The following is a 15,992-nucleotide window of genomic DNA, read 5'->3' on the forward strand; positions in this document are numbered from 1 at the left end:
AACAGAAGGTTAAAATCCACCATCAACTTTAGTGAGCTAAAGGTTTGAAGGGCCTCTTCGGAGCTGTGCGACTGTGACTCTAGTCATTGAATTGCTCAGTGCTGCTACTGCTAAGAATCTATAATCCTTAATGTAATGTTACTTCCCAAAAATGAATTGGGTCCTGTATTAACTCCCTACAGTTTGCGACTTGCCTTAGGGTTTGCCACTTTCTTTTGTGATTTACTATTCATTTCTGGTTTTGAAAGTGAGTAAGTAGGATGGGATAGTTAATCGTTACCTTGACATACTAGAATGCCTTTCTGTCCTGTTCAATGAAACTTTTTTTTTGTGTCCTGTCAACAGATTCGCTCTGGGGCTCCCTGGTGGCTTGGTATCATTGAGTGTGTACAGCAGGCTGCTCTGGCTGATGAGCTTGTGACAAGGGTACGAAATGAAATCTCATGTAACTACAAACAGCAACCTAACAAACTCTCCATGGCTGAAAAGTAAGTGCATTTGCAGTATATGATTGTTGTGCTCCTATCTTTGTGCCGACGATTTCTGGAGCCTAAATGCATCACTGCATCAAGCTGTTAGTGTTTCACAAGAAAACGCAGCATTTTTCACTGTGATGCCATTTGTCAGTGAGATTTTTTGGGACAATAACTGAAGGCCACTGGAATCGATTCATTTCGTTGTTTGCTGCAAGCTGCAAACTAAGACAAGGAAGGACAGGATTAAAGATAAGTTCCAAGATTTACCTCTTGTTTACTTAATATTTGTTCCTTAAAGACCTTAATTGCATCTGTACATTTTGGAAAATTTTTAATTTTCTTCCTCACCTTTGCACCACTACCAAGGAGTTTTCTGTGGCCTTGCCTGGTTTTCACTTGAGTTTGGTAGTTCAATTTAGGTGACTGAATCGCTGGACTCACCTTGGTGAGAAGATCGCTTAGTGGTGCAGTCTGCGCTTTGGGAGGAAAGTTGCACAACAATTTATAGGCCACTGACCATAAAAATAGGTCAGTGTGGACTTGGCCCTACTGGTAAGGAAGGCAAGATGAAGGGTGAGTGACAACCCCCACTCCCTTAAAGAGTTATTTATGTGGAGCAGGAATCTGGTGCATTATTGTTACATTTGTATGAGTAGACTTTGTTCTAGTAAGTAACAACAATAATTGTTAGTCACCTGGTTACTTATCTTGGAAAAGATGAGCCTTCAGTAGGAAAAAAAACGTTGATCTTTCATAACAAGCTGACGAGCTGAGAATAGTTCACAGGTCGGCACAACATTGAGGGCCGAATGGCCTGTTCTGTGCTGTATTGTTCAATGTTCTATGTTCTAACAAAGGAGCCGACTATATGCTGGCAAAGCCTCTCAATTTTAAAATTTAAATCTAAAATTTTTTCTGAAGCGTAGTTTCTTGACCCATGGATTAAAGTTGGGTAAGATTAGATTAGATTCCCTACATTGTGGAAACCGGCCCTTCGGCCCAACCAGTCCACACCGACCCTCCGAAGAGTAACTCACCCAGACCCATTTCCCTCTGACTGATGCACCTAGCACTATGGGCAATTTAGCATGGCCAATTCACCTGACCTGCACATCTTTGAACTGTGGGAGGAAACCGGAGCACCCGAAGGAAACCCGCGCAAACACTGGGAGAATGTGAAAACTCCACACAGACAGTCGGCCGAGGCTGGAATCGAACCTGGGATGATGGTGCTCTGAGGCAGTAGTGCTAACCACTGAGCCACCGTGCCGCCCATTTGGTTGAATGAGAATATAGAAGGCATGGTTAGTAAATTCCTGAGTAAGTAGTCGATGTGGGTACAGTTACAACATTTTTTAAAAAATTTGGATGCATGCATGAATAGGAAAGATTTGGAGGGATGTGGGCCAGGATCAGGCAGGTGGAACTAGTTTAGTTTGAGATTATGTTCGGCATGGGCTGGTTGGACAGAAGGGTCTGTTTCCATGCTGCATGACTCTACACAAAATTTTAGTTCAGATTCATTCATCTTGTCTGAACTGGAAATACAGCAGAGATTCCTAAGGGTCCAACTTGCCATATTCCCTCAAAAATTGACAGTGATTCAGTGTTTGAATGAGAAGGCAGCATTTTGGCATTACAATAGGTCCCCGCACTCTGTATTAAGTGAGATTACCAGACATATCAGGGTAGTTTTTTTGATGCTGTATGCAGAACATTTACCTTTCTACTTTTCCTTTCAGCATCCATCTGTCAGAGTGTGGGCATTCAATTGTATCATGCCCAAAACCCTCTCAGCAATATACTGTCATCACAGACATATGATACTCAGAGAGAGCTGGCCAGCAGAGACATGTCACTCAGGAGAACAGCATGCCACATTACTGTAACAGGAACATATGCCAGGCCACCTTACAAAGTGGGTTGGCTGTGTAGGTTCATTGTCATGTCAGAATGTCACAGTGGAGGACAGAATCCCTCTTCTGAGTCCAGGACTTACAGATTTGGATGAAATATTCTGGTAAAGAAGGGATATCATGTACTGAAGAGGAAGGAGGAATGCTCCCAAAGTAATCTAGCAAGCTTGGTAGTAATATACACCATGAGTATAGTTGGTGAATACCAGCATTCCTGAATCCAATACCACAAGCAATCCCAAGACCTGCTGGCTGTTGGTAGAGTTTTTTTTAACACAGTGTGGTTCATGTGTGGAATGAACTGCCAGAGAGAGTGATGGATCCAGGTTTAGTTACAACACTTAAAAGATACTTGGATGAGTTCATGAATAGGAAGGTTTGGAGGAATATAGACCAAGTGCAGGCAAGTAGGACTAGTTTAGTTTGGAACATGGTTAGTGTGATCTGGTTGGATTGAAGGATCTGTTGCCATACTGTATGGCAGAAGCTCATAGATGGCCTTGTGATGCATCACAGTTAAATTCTTGTCTCACTGCATGGACTTGGCAACACACTGAGCTATGCTATAGCAAGAGGTATGTGCCAAAGTATTCATGTAGTTCCAAGCAGTTGTTCATTTACAGGTGAATGCCCATTATTATCCATCACTACATTGACGAGTTTTGTTCCTGAATGCAGAATAGATTGGCTCATATCAAGCAGCATATTGTACTTGCAAGGGGAAGGCTCACCACAGCCATGAGAAGTGTGGATAAAGATAGGTCAGGGAGATAAGGGCAATTTACTCTATTGAACACTTGGCTGTGGACAGTGTGAAGATGCCAGCCAAGCTCATTATTAGAGATGGGGAAACGCTCAGAACAGATGTCACAGGCAATGTGAAAGACACTTTCTAACATGGTTGTCAATGGTGGAAGATATTCCTGTTAATGCAGTAAGCAGAAAAAGACATTGGCATGTGGGAGTGTGAAGGATAGTTATGAAAATGGTTGAAGGCAATAATTAGAGCAATAGAGCAGTTGCCCTGGAAGACAATAGCATCGATCTATGTCTGCTGTCATAATGTCATGGACTTACTTTATCTCCTTTATATTTTAACCAGGCTTTAGCAGTACTCGCCCTTGCCCTAGGTTGGCTTGCTCCTCAGACATGTGGAGAAGGTCATATGTCTGAGAAAGAATTGTACATCTGACCAGCCCACACTCCTCCAACAGGAGGGATATAGTACACTATATTATAGATTGGGTGGCACATGGTGAAGAGCATTGCATTTGATTGCAGGATGAGTATCTTAGCATGCAGTCTGTGCACAGTTCCCCTCCACAGGAGAAGGGGCAGTGATGATGATGCTCATGAATAATCTTGGGAGCACAATATTTGGAGCATTCGCTGCAGAATGTGCAGATATCTGGCAAACTTCCTGAGGTGAGCTCACATATTTAAAGTCCACCACAGTGAAGAGACTGATCTTGGCTCAGTGATGTGGTCATATGAAATGCAGCATTAATTGATATTCAGTCTCATGGAGCAGCACATACATCAACAGACAGAATAGATGCGAGGGAAGGGAGATGACTTCAAGGATGGTGCTCACTAAGTAGCTGCAACAGGCCATTCGTAGATGAGTAGTGAACTCCAAAAGGTTTGCGAGGAGCTGCACACCCATAATGGGACACTCTCACTGCTTGCATGATAATGATTAGAAGAGATGACTGCTGCTTTCCAATAACCATCCCTATTCTCACCTGCCTGCAAACCAACTGAAGGCATTTGAGGTAGGCAAGGAGGATGAGGGTTTTAAACTCAACTCAAACTTTCTCCTCTTCCTCCACCCTAGTGCCAGAGTTGTCATCAGAGGTATATATTCAGTGACACTGGCTGCTCCTGCACAGATACGGACCTGAAGCCTCACCTGGGTCCCCATTTTTTTTGATTGGGAAGTCAGTGAATAGAGATCATAAATGTAAAAATTTTCACTCAGAATGAAAGGGATTAGGGCATTATTTTTGTGCAGTGAATTGTTAGAGTAGGGACTGATCTGTCCCAGTCTCTGCTAAAAGACTTAAAACAGCGACATTAAAATTTCATTGTTTCATTGGCACTTTACTCACCAATCAATTGAACCTTGCCTAAATGCTTCAGTAAGGCATTCAACAAGGTTCCCCATGGGAGACTGGTTAGCAAGGTTAGATCTCATGGAATACAGGGAGAACTAGCCATTTGGATACAGAATTGGCTCAAAAGGTAGAAGACAGAGGGTGGTGGTGGAGGGTTGTTTTTCAGACTGGAGGCCCATGACCAGTGGTGTGCCACAAGGATCGGTGCTGGTTCCACTACTTTTCATCATTTATATAAATGATTTGGATGTGATCTTAAGAGGTATAGTTAGTAAGTTTGCAGATGACGCCAAAATTGGAGGTGTAGTGGACAGCGAAGAAGGTTATCTCAGATGGCCAGTGGGCTGAGAAGTGGCAGATGGAGTTTAATTTCGATAAATGCGAGGTGCTGCATTTTGGGAAAGCAAATCTAAGCAGGACTTATGGTAAGGTCTTTGGGAGTGTTGCTGAACAAAGAGACCTTTGAGTGCAGGTTCATAGCTCCTTGAAAGTGGAGTGGCAGGTAGATAGGATAGTGAAGAAGGCATTTGGTATGCTTTCCTTTGTTGGTCGGAGTATTGAGTACAGGAGTTGGGAGGTCATGTTGCGGCTGTACAGGATATTGGTTAGGCCACTGTTGGAATACTGTGTGTAATTCTGGTGTCCTTCCTATTGGAAAGATGTTGTGAAACTTGAAAAGGTTCAGAAAGGATTTACAAGGATGTTGCCAGGGTTGGAGGACTTGAGCTATTGGGAGAGGTTGAAAGGGCTAGGGCTGTTTTCTCTGGAGCGTCGGAGACTGAGGGGTGACCTTTTTGAGGTTTATAAAATCATGAGGGGCATGGATAGGATAAATAGGCAAAGTCTTTTCCCTGGGGTGGGGGAGTCCGGAACTAGAGGGCATAGTTTTAGGGTCAGAGGGAAAAGATATAAAAGAAACCTAAGGGGCGACGTTTTCATACAGAGGGTGGTACGTGTGTGGAATGAGCTGTTAGAGGAAGTGGTGGAGGCTAGTACAATTGCAACATTTAAAAGGCTTCTGGATGGGTAGATGAATAGGAAGGGTTTGGAGGGATATGGGCCAGGTGCTGGCAGGTGGAACTAGATTGTGTTGGGATATCTGGTTGGCATGGGTGAGTTGGACCGAAGGGTCTGTTTCCATCCATACATCTCTATGATGCACTGGAACTCTGCTAATATCTCCAAAGCTTTATAACTTCATGAATTCATAAAATTAGCCACGCAACTTCGTGAGCTACTTCATTGAAATTTCACTATTGACTGTGTAACTGATGTACTAAAATTTTTTACTTGATAAGCTGAAACTTCACTAACTATTAAACAATTTTCTTAACAGCCACAGTTAAACTTCACTTATTAAATTTCACTAATTGCTCTAAAACTTTGCTACATTTGTTTTGCTTGAATTAAGTTCTGACACAATGAACCATTCATCATCTCAAAAACATGATGACACATGTCCCTAATTTGTGTTGTTCACAAGTTATTGTTTTACACTCAGGTTCCAGGATTGCAGAGGCCTGCAGTTTTTGCTGACTGTACAAATGGAAGAATTGAAGAAATCACAGAAGACAGTGCAGGACTCTGTTAAGAATCTGGAGAACCCTCCATCACAAGAAGAAATTCGACTCGCCACAGTGTGTCATCTTCGCCCCGTCCGATTTCCCCTAAACAAGTGCGTATCGTTGTGGCCTATTCATGTTCCTTCAACAACAACCCACTTCAGTACCAGATCTTTGGTTAGAAGTTAGATGAGAGAGTCCATGTAACTCCAGCAACAGCATTTTATATTTATAAAGCACCTTTAATGCAGAAAACTTCCCAAAGGAAGATAAATAAAGTATAAAAGCAACTTAATTGCCACAAGCTCCCTCTAATTCAGCTATTTAGTAAGAAATTTCACAATCAAATATCGAAACAATCACTTAAACTTTATTTCACATAGCAACTAAAATAAGACCCCTCAAGTACGCAAGTTAAGCCTCACAACTCAACTCAGGTATTACAATAAATGGTGGAATTTAGCTATATAGAATTCCAGCCACTGTGTCTGTCCAAGGTTCGAACTTAATGCTGTGTTGTTTTTCAAAGTTATGCTACGGAATAATCTTTAAGTTGAATTCTTATGGAATTTTCTGTTTTGTGAAGTTTCTGATGTATCATTATTAATGATCCTTTACATCTGTTCATCCACATCAGCGATTACACTTCTGGAGTCATCAAATCTGTAACTTGCATTCTTATCAGGAGTAACTTCCCTGTGCCTTCTTTGTTTCAGCTTTAACAGTCCATTCAAAACACAACTTTCCTGCAATTAACCCCTTTACCTCAGAACATTCCTTTTGCTTGCAATCTTAATTGCCCATTTGTCACAAGGCAGCAGGTTATCAAGCATGTTATCTCTTTTCTCCCAGGAAACAGCTTGTTTCCGGTCCTTCATGTTTTTCTTCCCATGGATGGTTAATTAGCATGTTGCTTTTAGTTTCTTTTATAAGAGCCTGCTTTCATCTCAGGAAACAGTTATGGCTGATTCTTTCAATCTCTGAACACTTACTAAAGTTTTGAAGTTTCCAGTATCACAATATTGTGTGGATTGAATTTCTGCCAAAGGATAATGTCACATTACCCACTGAACCATGACTGTCAGAATGTTTGTTAAATGAGGTTTGAAATTGGCAGTATGAAAGCGAAATGCTGAGAATCCTGGAAATCAGAAATCAGAAGCAGAAAATCTGGAGTTAAAGCAAAATATTGCAGATGTTGAAAATCTGAAATAAATACAGAGAATGCTGGACAATCTCATCAGCTCTAATAGCATCGCTACAGAGAGAAACAGAGTTAAGAAATGTCACTCTTCAGAACCAGTGACTCAATGTTAACTCTCTTTTCCTCTCTACTGCCAGCCCTACTGAGTTTCTCCAGAAAATGCTGGAAATATTCAGCAGGCCTGCAGCAGCTGTTGAGTGAAAAGCAATTTTAAAGTTTCAGGTCAGTGAACATCAGTCAAACTTTCTCACAGTTTGGATGCTGCCAGTCGTGTTAAATATTTCTAGTATTTTCTGTTTTTTTTTGTTTCAGAATTACCAGTGTTGGTTTGCAACATTCAAATTTTAGTGAAAATCAGCTATTTGGGGAAAAAATGTAATTGTCAACAGTTTGTATTAATCCATATAATTAAGGTAGCTTGCATAGATTTGGGAGACCAGTTGATTTAACACACATTAAGACAATTTGTATTATGATGTTAGAAATGGTAAGTGTATGGCCAGAACAGCAACAACAGCATTCATTCCTTCAATCTTTTGTTGCTTTTATTTTTTCTCTTCCTTAAGGATGTTTTCTGCATTAAAGGTGCTTTATAAATGTAAAATATTGTTGTTTCTACTTTTTAGCGTAATTTCCCAATTACATGGACTATTTCATCTGACGAGGAGAAAGTAAGGATTGCAGATGCTGGAGAGTTAGATTTGAAAAATATGGCATTGGAAAAACACAGCAGATCAGGCAATATCCGAGGAGCTAGAAAGTTGACGTTTTGGACATAATCAGGACTTATGCCCAAAAATTGACTCTCCTGCTGTTCGGATGCTGCCTGACCTGTGCTTTTCCAGCGCCACACTATCTCATCTGACTTCTTACCAAAGAATTTGATCTAGTATAGAAATAGGCTGTAGTCGAAGGGACATGAGTAGGTCACTTGACAAATAAATTAATGGAATAATTGAATAATTCAGTATCAGAAAGGCACATTAATTAGCCAGTTCTGAGCTATATTAGTGGGCTATAATATCAGGTAATTGAACAGGCAATCCAAATAATCCAACCCCATACAAATACTTGACTGGCTGATCAATTGTCTCATTCTGTTTTTGCATGTTTCAGAGAGAGAAAATATATTTTCTGTTTTGTTTGTTGGTACTGTATAGTAGTCAAGCATTCAGAATGAATGTCTATTTTTCCCCATTATGTACTTATCTTATTAATTTTCCCTTTGCAGTTGCCAGTTCTGTAAAGCAGATGAGCTATTCACAGAGTATGAATCCAAGTTGTTCTCGCATAGGTAAGTCCTTAATAAGGAAGGAGTGATTTTTTTTTTTGTGCAACTTTTTTCAGGATATCTTTTCTGATGCAGTTTGACAAATCCTGCTTCTGTTTCAGAAAAAAAGATTAAAGTAAGACGTTCACATTCTTGAGCTCAGCTTTCAATTCAATACTCATTCCATTAAGGCTATGATATGTGAGAGAACAATTAGGCCATTCGGCCTGTGTAGTCTGCTCCACTATTCAGTAAGATTATGTCTGACCTCGTAATCCTCAACTCAACTTTTCTGACTTTTCCCATAATCCTTGATTCCCTTACTGATTAAAAATATGTCTTGAATATACGTAACAACTCTGCAGTAAAGAATTCCATAGCATGACTATATTCTGCAGGAAAAACTTTCCTCCTTGTCTCTGGCTTAGTGACCTCTTACTCTGATATCATACCCTTTGGTCCTTCCCTCTCCCAAAAGGGGAAACAACCTCTGTCAAGCTCCCATCACCAAGACCATTTAATTCCACCTGTGTTGTCGCTTATCCCTAGTCCAATGTCTGGATGTTTTTGTAGGGGGTGCACTCACTGCACCTGCAATCAGTGTCGTGATCTCACTGCCTGTGATAGCACAAGTCACTACTGCATCAAGGAGCAATATTTTGGATGCTTGCCATTTGCTATCCCACTCCCCAACTCATCATCTCACTTCCTACCCAGCTCACAGTCCCTCAGCTGCCATTCGCTGTTGACTCTTTCGCCAACCTGCGCCAAAGTTTTTAGTTCTTTTTGCCTCACTCGTTGCCCCACTCCTTGAGCAACAAGTTAGGCAGCCTAGGGGCAGTGAGCAAAATGGTGAACAAGGTGGTAAGTTGAGGCAGTGAGACATGTGGCAAGCAGGGGACCAGTGATCAAAACGCAATAACATTAGGCACATAACAATGTTGCCGAGGTAGTCTTGTAGCATGATGATAGCATCTCTATCTCTGGGTCATAAGGTACAGATTCAAGTATCACCCAAGATTTGATGACTAAGGAGGTGTATAATAACGCATGCAAATACTTTTAAAAAGATTTTTTAAAGATGGATCAAATTGAAAGAGGGATAGTGCATTGGAGTTACAGAATGTGTAAGATCTGTCTCTGTAAATAATAGTTTCCAAATGTATAGAAAGGTGATCCCACATAAGAACAGCTAAAGAAAGAAATGTTGAGAGGATGCTGAAGTATTGGGTCCACCACCATCGAGCTATCGGAGTTCTAACATTACTCAGCCATTGTCTTAGTTTTCACTGGCATACATTGATCCTGTTTAACAATGCCTAGATTTAAAAAATCTCAGCCTTGCATTCAAATTCATTTCAGCTTCCCTATCTCTGTTAACTTGTGTCTAATTCTACAACTATTCGAGATCACCGTGTTCCTCCTAATCTGCTCAATTGTCCATTCCCCATTCCTTCATTTTATCCTTTGGTAGACTTGCTTACAGCTATTTGAGCCCCATGCTCTTAACATTTCTTATCTAAACCTTTCCACTTCTCTGCTTTCTTCTCTTTTACATGATGCTTTACATTTCCATCTTTGACTCATCTTTTTGCTGTTTGTCTGGATTAACATGCAACATGATGTCCAATTTGGTTTGATTACACTTTGGGATGATGTACTATGTTTTCTCTTAATATATTGTTGCTTGGCATGTGTCTGTGCTGTGATCAGGTTGATGACAGCAATACCTCACAAGTTTTATGGTGAAATGTGCTGCTTATAAAGAGCTTCCAGTACCTATTATACCCCCAGCCAGGGCTCAAATTCATACTTGTCATTTGTTAAATTATATCTGATAATTAGCCCCATAAGGAAGTCATTGAGGATTGATATGTCTCCAAATGATGTGTCTGGTATTGGAAACTTTGGCAACCCCGAGACAGGCTTGGTAAAACCATATTGGAATGGAACAGGGAGAAAGTGAGGACTGTAGGTGCTGGAGGTAAAAATCACGAGTGTGGTGCTGGAAAAGCACAGCAGGTCAGGCAGCATCTAAGGAGCAGGAGAGTCGACGTTTCAGGCAAGAGCCCTTTATCCTAATGAATTGGAATGGAACTGGGAGAAAGTGAGAACTGTAGATGCTGGAGATCAGAGTCAAGAATGTGGTGCTGGAAAAGCACAGCAGGTCAGGCAGCATCCTGATGAAAGGCTCTTGCCCGAAGTGTTGACTCTTCTGCTCCTCGGATGCTGCCTGATCTGCTGTGCTTTTCCAGCACCACACTGTTAACTTGGAATGGAACAGGCCCAGCAGTTCGAGGCCACAGTTGATCAATCAGTTTGATAGGGAGAGCTGACATGGGAAACTGGGATTGTTTCCACAATGCCAGTTAACTCTGAAGGCATAACGCAATAATTTGGGGAGCATTGTCTGCACAAGCAGTGGGGAAGTTATCAATATCCTGCAGTGGTAAGCTCTATGGTTTTAATTTGTTGAATTATAGCAATGTCCCTTTGCAGTCGTAAAATTCCGAAGGCTTGGGTCCACGATTCTGTGCTTGAATCTCTGGGAACTGGGGTGGACTTCCATGGGATAAATGGGAATTCTACAGAGAGAGAATGTGTACTTTATATTGAGGAGAATTAAAACTCTGCCTTTGTTCAGTGTTAAGGGGCAGAAAGCAATCTTCGAAGAGATGATTGAAGACGACGAGGGCCTGGTTGACGAACGTTTGCCAACCACAAGTCGTGGGCTGTGGGCTGCAAGTGAGACTGAACGTGCTTTAAAAGCCATCTTAGCTTTTGGGAAGGCGCACCGAATTGATACCTTACTAATAGAAGAAGGGAACATCTTTATGGAACTGTTTGAGTTGTGGAAAAAAGAATACAAGGTACATGACATATAAATTTAATCAGCCCATTTTTTAAAAAAAGAGTTAATTGCTTGAGTCCACTGATTAAAATTACATTTTCTCTGGATCTTGTTAATAAAAATGGGTATGGTCACATGAAACATGTATGAGTACCTCCTAACAAATGGCCTGACAACATTTAGACACATTCTGCATCTTGAAATTATGAACACTATAAATGGCAAACTATGCACAATCTTCAATGCGCCAGGCTCATTTGCAACTGAAAACACAGTTGAAAATACCCAAAGAAAAATGGTATTTGTGAAATAGGGATCTCTTACCCAGCCAGAACTAAAGGAAAAAAAAACTGTCCAACTCTGGGATTGAATACCTCATTGCTGTCCCGTTAGCTAAAGATCCCATTCCTCAAAAGCAAACTAAGTCAGAATAACTGGTATATTGAGGATGATGCTTGTGGATTATATACATGACGATTATTGCATAAATGTCCCATTACAGCACATCCCCTGACACTCCTCCCCCCCCTTCTTCCGTGACTTCACACGACCACAGAATTGTAACAATGAGGAGTGCAGTCGGGATGGCCTGAAGAGTCTCTGAGATCAGGGAGAGATGATTCAGAGCGGTGGTCTCGGCATTTCAAGAGGAGAGAGGTTTCTCAGAAATCAGAGGCAGGAAGAGCCAGAGCCTGAGAAATGGAATCCCAAAGAACAAAGGGTAAGAGGTTTAGAAGAATGAGGTGGGGATCTCATGTAAAGTTCTACCAGGACTAGCCAGGTTAGATGCAGGAATGATGTTTCCCATGGTGGGGATGCCCAGAACCAGGGGTCATAGTTTAAGAATAAGGGGTAAACAATTTAGGACTGAGATGAAGAGAAATGTCTTCATCCAGAGAGTGGTGAGACTGTCAAATTAACTGCCACAGAAAGTAGCAGAGGCCAAAACATTGTGTTTTCAAGAAGGAGGTAGATATAGCTCCTGTAGTTAAAGGGATCAAGGGATTTGGGGTGAGAGTGGGATTAGGGTATTTGGCTCAGTGATCAGCCTTGATCATATTGAATGGCAGAGCAGGCTCGAGAGGTCAAATGGTCGACTTCTGCTCCTATCCTCTCTGTTTCTAAGGTAAAAGGAGGTGGTGAGGTAGCCATGACCAGACAGAAGTGGACACACCAGTGTTCTGCACAGTTGAGAGTAACACGGAATAGGATACTGAGAGAAGAGTAGCTGGTAATGTAAAAGGACCCAGGGAGAAGTGAAGAGCATGGTTCTTAGACTTGCCTCCAAGACCATGGAATCCTTCATCAGAACTTCCTTTTGAGGTAAAAAATTAATATTTAAATTGAGAGCAGAGTATCTGTCTCTGGAAGAGAGGAACATGAAAGGACTTTCTGATTACAGGAGAGAATGATATCCTATGGCCTCTTTCCATGGTATAATGTTTCAGTTTGTTTAGCTTTGATTCTTCGAACTTCAGTGCAGACTATTCATGTAGCAAATCCCAGATTGTTCACTCTGGAAAAACACCTCCAGATGTGATGAACCTGGACAACAAAAAACAGAAAATAGCACAGAAATGACATCTTGTTGATAGGACTGCAGAATTACACACACTCCTAGCAAGGATGAAAGAAAACAGGAATGCTGAAGGATATTCAGCTAATTGTGTGATATTTAACTCCTAGGGTTTACTTTATCCTTTGTAAATAAGGACAGCTACAAATACTGTCCCCTGATGTCTATATAATTTACAAGTTATTTTAGATCTAAATAATCTCATTAGTCTTTAATTTGATAGGATCTTTTTGAAAGAAAGCCTTTCTAGTGCCTTCAAGTCATTTCTACATATTTCTGTGCAATTATTATTATTACAATACATAGTTATTTATAGTTTTGTAAAACAATTATTCTATTTATAGATGTGAAGTAGAATTAGTGTTAATATTATAGTTAACATTTTCTCTCATATACTTAGAAAGGAAGAACTTGCATTAGTTTAACTCTTTCACAGGCCTTTTATAGCCAGTGAAGTAAAGTGCTTTCTAAGTGTGGTCATTAGTTGTAATGTGGGAAACACAGCAGTCAATTTGCACACAACATGATCCTACAAACTGAAGTATGTTAGTGGTCAGATAATCTGTTTCGTCATGATACTGATTTTGACTTGAATCCATAATCTTCTGTTTCCGAGGCAAGTGTGCTACCGACTGACTAAGGGCTAAGGTGTGACAAACAAATGCCGAACACAAGACTTTTAAAATTTTATGAAACACTTGTGTTCAGCACCCAACTGTCACACTTTAGTGTTGCAATCACAAGATCACGTTATCAATCATGACAAAAATGAAGACTGCAGATGCTGGAGATTTGAGTTGAGAGTGTGTTGGAAAAGCACAGCACCTCGGGGGAATGGAGAGACACCCTCCCATTTATCTCTCACCCCCCCCCCCCTCCCCCGAGGCTCCCAGCCTCATTCCTGATGAAGGGCTTTTGCCAGAAATGTTGATTTTCCTGCTCCTCACATTATCAATCATGCATGTTTAATTATTCTAGTATCACACATTCACACAATTAAATGAATAGAGAGGTAAGTAACCAATGAATAAGCAGTAAGCTGTTACCAATAAACAACGAAGAAAGTGATCAATAAGTGATTTTGAAATCATTTGGCTATAATGTTTAGTTTTGTGAGCCTTCTCGAGGGCAGATGCCAAAGCCATGGGCAGAGGAGATTCACTAAGGTAATACTGGGATGAGCGAATTTAATTATATGGAGAAACTGAAGAATCTGGATATTATTTTCCTGGAACAAGTTGTTACTATCCCTGCAGACATTAACTTTTAAACAAGTGATTTAAACACCAAATAACTAGCTGAAAAGAATTACATTATAGAATTTAAAGTTTTAAAGCTTTTAACAAGGAAACTAAAAGAACCATGGACCAAATATTACCTAGTATGCAACTAATATTGTAAAGAAAGGATACCTTTACTAAAAGTGTAATGTGACCGATGAGCCCACATTGCATATGTATGTACCTACAGCACACTGCATGATTACAGTCCTATAGGAGAATTTCCAGCTGTAAGTTCCATTTGGCTGTTTCTCCTCCTGGCTTCACCAGGGCAAATCTAACATGTCTTGAGAGTGCACAGGATGCATTTCCTTGACCAGAGACCGTCCTCCCTCTTGTGTTCTACCTGGTAGCTTACAGGAACTTGCAGCCTTCTTTCTGCTGACCACATAAGCTGTGCCCTTTATCTGTCTGTGAAACTTCTGTTTCAAGGTGTCTCTTTTCTGTCCAAACGATTGGAGACCAAAGTCTATCTATATATACTGTTTTGTTTTTGAGTATGTGGAGAAGACAAAGAAACAAATGTTCTGAATGGCTTCATTCTGTAAAGAGAGCACATGTGGTAAAACTGAAAACCGACAATCCATCCTTAAGCATCTTCCTTAGCACTTTTTTTTTACTGTCTCTAGTTGCTCCATGAATATTGGATGGCACTACGCAATCGGGTTTCTGCCATTGATGAATTAGCCATGGCAACTGAGCGCTTTCAAGTGCGTCTTCCAGATGAGCCCAAGCCAAATCTTCCTGTTCTTCATATCATTGAGTCACATGAGGTATGAAGTTGAACTTGTGTTTAGATCTGCAGATTCCGAATATGCTAGAGATTGAATGTGAAAAGAGAATTAAAAAATCTTGAATTTGTAGAAGTACACAATAATCTAGATAAACATATAAACCTGAAAGAATGTGTTGATTCAAGGATGCGGACTGGGAAGAGGGTAGAGGGGATCATGAACATTGGCATGGACTAATTGGTCTCAGTGGCAAAATCTATGCTGTAAATTCTGTATAATATGTACAGTGCATTTATCAGGTCCAGAAGTGCTTCACAACTGCAAGCATGTGTGGGAAAGTGATGGCATAGTGGTAATGATGGGCTAATAATCCAGACATTCTGAAGACACGAATTAATAATAATCATATAGTCATTGTCAATTGTCGTAAGTATCCATCTGGTTTACTAATGTCTTTTAGGGAAGAAAATTTGCCATCCTTACCTGGTTGTGGTTGATTCTTAACTGCCCTCTGAAATGACTTAATAAGCTATGCTGTTCCAAGGATTTTAAGGATGAGCAATAAATGCTGGCCCAGCCGTAATGGTCACGTTCCATGAACAAACAAAACAAAATCTGTGATTCATTGGTTGGCAGAAGTGGGGTGAAGTAATTTCTGCTGCTGTGGGATTTTCCTTTTTATTCATTCGGGAATATTGGCTGAGCCAGTATTTATTATCCATCTCTAGCTATACTTGAGAAGGTTCTGGTGAGCTGCTGTCTTGGTATAGGTAGACTTATAAAGCCATTAAGAAGGGAGTTGCAGGATTTTAACCCAGCAACACTGAAAAAAAATTTCAAAGTAAACATGGTGAGTAGCTTCGAGGGGAACTTGCAGGTTATGGTGTTCCCATATATCTTCTGCCCTTGTCCTTCAGATGGAAATGGTTTGGAAGGTGCTTTCTCAAGAACTTTATTTAAGCACCATCAGATTGTTGTCTTGCCCTCGTCCCAGGAACAAATGGAA

General features: G+C 40.7%; 1 protein-coding gene across 2 annotated transcripts in view; it reads left to right on the forward strand.

Moving 5' to 3' along the window:
• Positions 1-15,992, forward strand: part of shprh (SNF2 histone linker PHD RING helicase) — a 108,728-nt gene that overhangs the window by 71,056 nt on the left and 21,680 nt on the right. For both annotated transcript variants that reach the window (XM_043681136.2, XM_043681144.2), the window contains 5 exons: positions 346-488; positions 6,011-6,184; positions 8,507-8,569; positions 11,190-11,415; positions 14,882-15,025. In XM_043681136.2, coding sequence (XP_043537071.2) covers positions 346-488; positions 6,011-6,184; positions 8,507-8,569; positions 11,190-11,415; positions 14,882-15,025 — 750 coding nt within the window. The remainder of the gene's footprint in view (positions 1-345; positions 489-6,010; positions 6,185-8,506; positions 8,570-11,189; positions 11,416-14,881; positions 15,026-15,992) is intronic.

This window comes from Chiloscyllium plagiosum, unplaced genomic scaffold (assembly GCF_037043375.1).
Source record: "Chiloscyllium plagiosum isolate Xiang-an unplaced genomic scaffold, Cpla_swu_hap1 HiC_scaffold_3, whole genome shotgun sequence".
NCBI classification, from domain to species: domain Eukaryota; kingdom Metazoa; phylum Chordata; class Chondrichthyes; order Orectolobiformes; family Hemiscylliidae; genus Chiloscyllium; species Chiloscyllium plagiosum.